This window comes from Apium graveolens, chromosome 7 (assembly GCF_009905375.1).
Source record: "Apium graveolens cultivar Ventura chromosome 7, ASM990537v1, whole genome shotgun sequence".
Taxonomy (NCBI): Eukaryota; Viridiplantae; Streptophyta; class Magnoliopsida; order Apiales; family Apiaceae; genus Apium; species Apium graveolens.
This window is the reverse complement of record NC_133653.1, coordinates 204,639,096-204,648,243: the sequence shown is the minus strand read 5'-3', so window position 1 is coordinate 204,648,243 and position 9,148 is coordinate 204,639,096. Positions and strand designations below refer to the sequence as shown.

Genomic DNA, 9,148 nt, shown 5'->3' with positions numbered 1-9,148 from the left:
TTTTATATTGTGTACAAAACCATTATGTGCATTTGCCATTTTAATATTACTGTCATATCAAATAGGACGCGTCCACATTACTTGGCTAACATTTTTTCACGTTTAAGTCACATATATGACTTCTCTTCCCAAGGGGTTTTCCATTGGGGCCACTAAAAAATTGAGGTCCAGGAAGCAAGTTTCTGCTAAGCCAAATCCAAAAACCAAAGATCCTTTTCCTGTTGTAACTCCTTCTCCCCCACCGAAGATAATTGACACCACTGTGGTGAACATCTCGGATAAGGAGGACGCGCCTTCAAAGCATCAGAAGACAGTGCCAGATGACCAATCCTTTGTTCTCAGATACCTGGGCGCGTCCTCAGTTGACGCCTTCACTGAAGATGAAGGTCGAGGCTGGACTTTCAAGACAGAAGAACAAACAGAGCAAACCATAGTGAAAGCAGCAGCCGAACTCCATTTGCACGCTAGGCAAAGTGCCAACATGGCTGCTAGACTCAGGGCGCGTCTTGCTGTCACTGACACTGCTAAAAGTCAGGCTGAAGACAAAATCAGATATTTGGAGAATATCATTACTTTGCTCACCCAAGAGAAGGATGCTGAGATCAAGCGATTGCAACAAGACATGACACGTCTTGAGGGTGAGAAGGCGCAACTCGAAGGTACTGTTACCTATGTCGAGAAGGCTATGGAGAGCGTTGTCACCCTGAATTCCACCATGCAACTGAAGCTTGATACTCTAAATGACGACAGGTTGCATGGATGGAAAGAAGAGAAGAAGTTGGTAGACCAAAATGGTTTTGCAGCTGGATTCGAGGAATGGTGTTCTGGGTTTATAGAAAATGACCCAGAATATCCTTTCTCCAAATTTAATGAAGACACCCATAAATGGGTAAATAATTTCAGGATCAGGGCTGCAGATTCCATCAAAAGCAAGAGGATCATCCTTGGCTTGGAAGAGGACGACGCGTCCCCAACACCTTCTCCACTTCAGACTCAGCCTCCACCCTCTTCCTAAAAAGGCCAGGACAAGCCTCAGGATGCGCCCCCTACCTAGGACGTATTTATTTATGAAATTTTTATCTGAACTGTCTCGAGGGTGCAGGCCCTTTTAAGCCTTGCAAGTTGTAAACTTATGATTATTCCTGAATTTTATTTGCTGGTACTTTCATAAGGTTTTCCCCCCCTTTTTAATTATCTCCATGTGTATTTTTTTTTACTTTCTTAATCTTGTTCTGTCATACATATAGGCGCATCCTAAGCTGAGGACGCGTCGCCTTTCAAATCTTGTTGTTATCCCCTTTATCATTACAAGCTATGAAGATGCCCTGCAAGGGCGCGTCCTCATTTTAGGATGTGTCTTCCTTATGTATTAATTCAATTTCAGCACCATAGACCGTAGGGCGTGTCCAAGTACTTGGACGCGTCTAGATTAGTACATTTACTTGGGCTGTTTTTTTTGAATTTCTTGGATGGTATATTTTTCTCTTAGTATAACAACATGTTGTTATACTATTTTCTACCCTTGTTGTGTCATGCCCAATATATGGGCGCGTCCTCATGTTTGAGCGCGCCAACTCTTAATTTTGAATGATAAAATTAAAGGTTTAACAGAGAGGACGCGTCCTACTAGAGGGAGCATCCACCAGGATTGTGCGTGTATTTGCTTTTTATATTTAAAATTTCATTTAATAGGTTTTTGACTGGGCGTGTCCTTTTTGCAAACGCGTGTTAGTTACTTGAGTTTCCTTTTAATTTCCACTTTGTTTCTACCTTTGTAAATATAGGATTACTTCTCAGGGCGCGTCCTGTGATGAGGACGCGTCATGCAACCAGGAAAACTAACAAACAAACAATCTTTGGAAATTTTTCATAGTTTTACCTCCCGAGTGATTACCACAGATCCCCTCAAGTACTTCCCTTAAGATGTAATTTCCCTCTTCTTTATCGACACATCTGAGCAGTGGTTGATTGAAGCCCCTTTTATATAAAACTTCATCATATACCACATACCTTGCAGCCTGGTAGCGGACTCGTCTAGCCTTGAACTTTTCCTCAGAAAGTGCTTCCTTATGAATATAAGCAAGAATGAGCGTCATCCATGTTTCCTTGGGAGCCTCATCTACTTGCATCACCTCAACCTCTGGGATACTAGGAATCTCCTGGATTTCTAGGGGTATAGATCCTAACAACACAGCCTCCTGCTGGGATCCCATTTTTTCCAGGGCATCTGCGTTGCTGTTCTTTTCCCGTGGTACACATCCCGACCTAACCTCTTTGAACTTTCCAATCAGGTGCTGTGTGCACCTGAAGTACAATTCCATCTGTGGTCCTCGAGCTTGAAACCCCCCATTCACCTGGTTTACCACCAACTCCGAGTCACTCTTTTCAATTAGGTTCCGCACTCCCATTTTCAAAGCGATATTTAGGCCATTGATCAATGCTTCATATTCCGCATCATTATTCATTGCATAAAATTTAAAGTGAATTGCACTCATCAGATGATGGCCTTCTGGAGACACGAGTACTATGTCCGCGCCTGCTCCTCCATTATTAACCGCCCCATCCACATACAAGATCCACCAGGGATGTGGAAACTCCTCTAAAGACTCCTCAGTATGAGGGGGATGTAGCACTACCAAAGCCTTATCATCAACCGTAGAATCAAATTCCAACAAGAAATCGGCTAAGGCATGTCCTTTAATCGCTGTACGGGGCATGTATTCCAAGTCAAACTATCCCAACTTCATAGCCCATTTTAACATTCTCCCCGATGATTCTGGCTTATGAAGGACCTGCCGCAGAGGATATGCTGTACAGACTTCAATTGTATGGGCCTGGAAGTATGGGCGTAGCTTCCTCGACGCAAGAATCAAGACATAAACCAGCTTCTCCATACTTGATAGTAAGTTTCAGCATCGTGCAATCGCTTGCTCACTGTTAGGTCCCGAATTATCATAGAAGGGGGGGGGGGTTAAATACGATAATCACCAAATTAAAAATTCTTCCGAATCTTTAGCAGATATAGATTTAGTGCTCGGTTAGTGTTTTCGTGTTCTTGAGAGGAATAGTGTTTGGAATGATAAAAACGAGGAATACAAGATATTCGGGGAAATATATATTCGTATATAAATCCTCGAGGGTGTTGCTACACTCCGGTAAATAAATTAACCGGCTACAATCTAAGAACAACAAAGTTCCTAGCTACTGCAAAGATTTACAAATCAAATCCTATACAATGATCTAGCTTTTATTTGTCTAAGGATTTAATTACCGGATAACGATTATAATGCCCCTATGAATATACAAGAGTTAAATCGGGCATTATAATATTACTCCGGTGAGAAGTTAAACGGATATCAATATGCTGAGCTTCTCTGTATTCTCTTTGTTTCCTGTTTTCATCAGCTCTCGTGAGAGAGAAGATGAACATAACTCTTCTTTTTGATCTGCTGCAAAGTGTAGTCTTTTATCAATTCAATTGGACATGTGGCATTTTTGTGTCCACAAAAATCCTTGAATTGCTGCAAATGAATCAATGAACATATCTGTGGCGACATCTCTATGGCGACAAGCTTTCTCTGTGCATCCTCTGTGGCGACAGCTCTGTGGCGACAGAATTGTCTTGTAATTCTCTGTGGTGACAACCTCTGTGGCGACAAGCTTCTAGGCGACAGTTGCCTTGAGCAATTGTTCCAACACCTCTGTGGAGACAAGAGCTTCTGTGGCGACAGAGTTGCCTTAGAGCAATATCTCTGTGGTTACATCTCCTGTGGCGATAGGGGTGCCTTGGTGCCATTTTTCTGTGGTTACATCTCCCGTGGTGACAGGTAGAGAGAGCTGTCTTTTACTTAGAATATTTTTGGCTCTTTGTCAAACCATTCTTCAATGTATCAACCATTTTTCTTCTATTAATTGAATCAAAATACTTCCTTGAATGTTGATGTTTGGTGCACTGGTCTGGTTCACAAACAACTAGTACTGAGAGGATCCTGATTCAATTTGTCTTGTGATTCTGAGTTGATACATATTGGTTGAATATCCATTGATTCTCACACTGACTGTCAACAAACAAATGTACTTTCACTGGAATCCTTTCTGGTACTTTAGACAAAGTCTTCATTGCTACTACAATCTTGAATACTTCATTCACTGTTCTTCACTGACGCTTGAACATATAAATGAACTTCTGTCAGTGAGTATGACTTCAAGACTGCAACTGTCTTTTTTAACCGCTGTCTATACCCTGTCTTCAATTCTTCAGATTCCTATGCTTCATACACTGCTATCTTCAATCAATGCCAATACACTGAAATCTTCTAGTAGCACTTTATACATTAAATCTTCATCATTTCTGAAACCCTGAAAATCTTTAACCTTTATTCTTCACTGAGGCATGAACATATTAATGAATTTCTTTCAGTGACCTGTAGACAAACTTCAGAATTTCTTCTAAACTTCTAATTCTTTGTATTTGCCTTGTCTTCATTCTTCCTGATTTCTTGTGTAGACATAGTATTATTAACCTATCTTGTTCTAGTGTTGTTATCGGGTTGAGTTATCGCTTAACTGTTCATACAACTACGTAGTCTCACCAACAATCTCCCCCTATTTGATTGTTAAACTTAACAAACAAATTAAATAGAGATGATAACTCAACTAACAACTAGAAAAAGTAATATACCAGGACTTGTAAATAATGCTACTGGTTTTATGGATCAAATACTGCATTTCCAGATTTCTTGAGTAACTGAAATGAAAGATGCTTGTTCCTCTAGTACTGAACTGATCTTCAAGTAGTTTCATCTTTATTTCCTTAGTTCTTCAAATCTCTGCCAGATAATACTTCTCAGTCTTGAAGTATTCATCAGCAGCTTCTTTTGTACAACCACATTTCCTGTTGAGAAGCGCATATCTCTCTTGCTTCTCCCCCTATGAGAATCAACTGCTTAAAGGAGATCACCTTCGTGTAACACCTCTCCCGTACAATAGGATCCGCAGATAAGAACTGATGGTACTCCCCTTTTGGAAAATAGCTTCTCCCCTTATGAAGAATAGTGATGAACCAAACCACTTCTTCTGATTACCAGGAAATCACCTTGTGTTTACCACCTCTCCCGTACAATAGGATCCGTAGTTACAAACAACAATGGTTTGGTGTAGTGTACATGTGCTTTACCTTTTTCCTCCTTCCTGCTATTTCTTCCTCTTAGTTGAGGAATCCTCCAAACTATTATTTAAGCTTTTATGTATGCTGTTATCTGAAGGAGTTCTCATATGTTACTTGGTTGGAAAAGAAATAACAAGTCATAGTCTGATCAACCATGTCCCTTTAAATACTGCAAGAATGACTATATTGTTGATCATCATGTTCGCCAATCTTCTCGACTCCTTATACCTCCCAACTGTGAGATCACCAATTGTTACCAATTGTTAGCTCCCAAAGGTCCCGAAGTATTCTAATCCAATCTGTAAATGTTAGGTCCCTAAGATTTAGGTTCCAATCATAAACAGATTCGAGACCTGAAGTACTAAGAACCATGTTTAGGGATTGGGAATGGGATATGGTGTTTCTGTCTTTCTTCCTCACTGTGAGTGTGTGATTCCGTTTCGTGTATCTCACAAGTGTTTCACTCTTCTCTCCACTCGTGTTTACACTCATTCTCACAAGTGTATCACTCCTCTCATAGCTCCAAAATCCAGCTGTACCTGCAAGGAAAATCACCTTAGCCATCCTTAAGGAGGTCACAGGTGGTGCAATGGGAGTTCGCAAATCCCCATCCTTGTTAGACTCGTCAGATAAATCTGAGTCATAATCTACAAGTTGCTAGTTTCCCTTTTAGGGTTCCAGATTTGAACTCTGGGAAGGTAAACAATGATCCAAAGAATTTAGTATAAAGATCAAAGTTCCCTTCTAATGTCTGTGAAGACATTTCCTTGTGACTCATCAGGTAAATCTGAATCACTATCAACAAGTTGCCGATCTGCACCTATGTCAGATCCACTATCTGCAGATGCATTCAGGTTTATTAGTCATGGGGAGGTAGACATTGACCACTGACATATGGCTATTGAATCAGTATCCTACCTTGAACTAGCAGTTGTCTCAGTTTTGATATATTTCAACTTTGTAGGAGACAGAGCTGCTGGGTTGACTTCAGAACCTTCCTTATGTGGTGCACTAAGGCACTTTCTCCCTCACGCTCATTCATACTTCATTTTAGTGGCAAGAGAGTGTTGGTTGGTTCTGTGTTTGTCTTTACAGTCTGGGATAGAAGTTGTGGGTTTTCAACCTCATGACTATCAAATGAAAGAATGCCATTGGAGGCTGAACCTCCATCACAGAGCATATGGCAATATAGAGATAAAATGCACTTAAGATCTATAATGAATGAAAATTATGCATTTAATCTTTGAGAGAAATGATGTACAATAGTGATTTCAAAATATTTTAATGAAATATGCAATCACTAATGTAGAAAGAAGTTTGATTTTTGTCTTAAAACTGTTTGAGTGCACAAGTCTGTTTTTATGCCTAAAAAGATAAATGATATGATAAGACACAGACTGACGACCTAGCAGTATTAAGAAGAGAAAGAAAGATTTTGTCTTTCAACATGAGTGAGTTTTTGTAAAAGCATTGATCACTTAGGGTAAAGTCTAAGCAATTCTCATTCATATCAAAAGCTCCATAATCTATCTTTATAAAATTATAATCAACAACATTGTGTATTGATAAATAATCTTAATAAGACTGACTATGTTGCTAATTTCAAATTGTAGTGAATCTGTCAGATGAAGCAACTCATAAAAATTCACTAGAATTCAAAATCTCACAATTATCTGCAACAAAATATTAACAATATATCATTGTATGATACTTGTCAAGTACTTTAGATACCAATAATTATGTTGCATCCTATTTTAAATATTAAAATAAGATATCAATGAATTAAATACCAATTATCTATCAAAAAGACATCAACATTCAATTTCATATATCATACAATTGTTAACTCCTAACAACTGTAATATCTCAAACAATATTGGTTCGATAAATAAAGCAACATTAACCAACATTGTCTTTTTTGCAATCTTAGAAAAATATTCTAAGTTCCATATACTTTGATCCATTGAGTATTGCATCTATTATCAAAGTGTTTAGGAATTTGCAAATAAGTACAAAAATTATTCTAAGTGGACAACATATGGTTACTTCTAATAAAGCCAAATCTTCATTGACCATAGTTGTACTTCAAGAGATATTTTTATACTTTTTATATTAGTATAAGTGACTGAGGATAAACATTGATTACTTAGAGGAGTTCTAAGTAATGTCACAAATACTAATACTTCATAATTAGTTCATAGTTAAACTCTTAACTAAGTATCATTGACTGATATGAGTCAAGAATTACACACAACTAATCATGATACAATCATATTCTGATTTCAGTGAATTCTTGAGATATAAGCAGTGCTAAATTCACTAAAACCAAAATCTCATAATTAATTTATAACAAATAAGTTACAATCAATATACTAGATATCAATTGTTGACAAATTTAGTTATAATCAATCATGCTGCTTATTTTATTTTAAGTTAGTTTGAATTATGGAGAAATAAAATCATTGAATTGCTTCAATTTCCATAATCCAAACTACCTAAAATAAATAAATAATAAATAAAGACTAAATATCTATGAGTTAGATACTAGCACTTAAGTATTTATAATTACCCTTGAATAATCACCAATAGGATATATGACTTATATACATGGCAATCACTTTCCGGATAAGTAGTAATTTTAGAAATACTTCCTAAGCATATAAAATATTGAGAGTTTTATACACATAACTTAGAAAATACTTCAACTTTCAATATTAGTGATTTTAGAAATAAGCATTGATTACTTAGAACAAAAATTCTAAATAATATCACTAATACTAAAAGTATCACAATTATTCGTACAAGATACAAATAACTATGTTGCATACTGTTTTAATATAATTTAAGTTATGAGACTGATATAGAATGGAATTGTCTACAGTCATAATTTAAATCAATTAAAATAATATTCAAACTTAATGATATAACACTTAACTACCACAAATGTATATTACATTGTAATCATGATAATCAAGATAGTAGCACTAAGTACGAGGTAATGGATTACTGATAAATTCACAAGTCCTTTAAATATTGAAGATTTAATACTTGTGAACTTATATTAAGAATTCCTTACAGATGGGATTTCCAACTAATGTGCAATGAATGATATCCCACACTTAAAAACCAGTCTTGAAAAATTAACTTTATTAAGTGATTTAATAAATGTTTCTGTCAGTAACTCTTTAACTAAAAGACATGCTCCCGAATTAAATGATACCTGGTGTCAAGGTGCCTTGTCATAGAGTGTTCCACAGAGTTATTGGATTTCAAGTTGTTTCTTATCATAACAAGAAATCAATCTTCTTCCACGAAGTTGACAGCTTCCCGAGATGCTTCTCCAGTCACTTAAGTTGACAGCTTCAGAGATGCTTCTCGTGTCTTTCTTACAACCTGCGTAATCTATATCTATATAGCCAAACATGTTAAGCATAATATCTTTAGGGTACTTTACTCCAAGAGTTGGTAGTCCCTTAAGATATCTAATAATCTTGTTAGTAGCTATAAGATTGGATTCTCTAGGATCCACTTGGAACCTTGCACATTGGCATCTTGAGAACATTACATGTTGTCTATTAGCATTTGAGTAAAAGAGTGAGCTCGTCATACCTCTATAGCTTGTCATTATACCTGAGTTACACTGATCAAGCTTTAGTGGTTTCTGTTGGTAAGTAGTCTTGGAATGTTTAGAATCTTCCAAATTTTTCATCTTCAAAAGATCCTTAACTTACTTGTATTTCCATCATCCTTTTGGTTTACTTGTGCTCCTAAAAGAATTGTTCTTTTGGCTTGCTTGAGCTCCTAAAAGAATTATCCTAATGGCTTGCTTGAAGTAATTCCAAAAAAAATTGTAACCTTTCCAACATGCTCCTCCATACCTATTCTGCAATTACTTAGCAAATAATTTTGCACAAGTCTTTGTTAGTAGACCAACATATAACATTATCATTATATCAGAGCACATATATAACATTATGTTTG

The 9,148-nt window shown here is 36.9% G+C and overlaps 1 protein-coding gene across 1 annotated transcript; it reads right to left on the bottom strand.

The window, feature by feature from the left end:
* Positions 1 to 1,838: 1,838 nt before the first annotated feature.
* Positions 1,839 to 2,717, bottom strand: LOC141674395 (uncharacterized). The gene has a single exon (XM_074481103.1). It carries the CDS (start codon positions 2,715 to 2,717, stop codon positions 1,839 to 1,841), a length of 879 nt encoding a protein of 292 aa, XP_074337204.1.
* Positions 2,718 to 9,148: the final 6,431 nt, after the last annotated feature.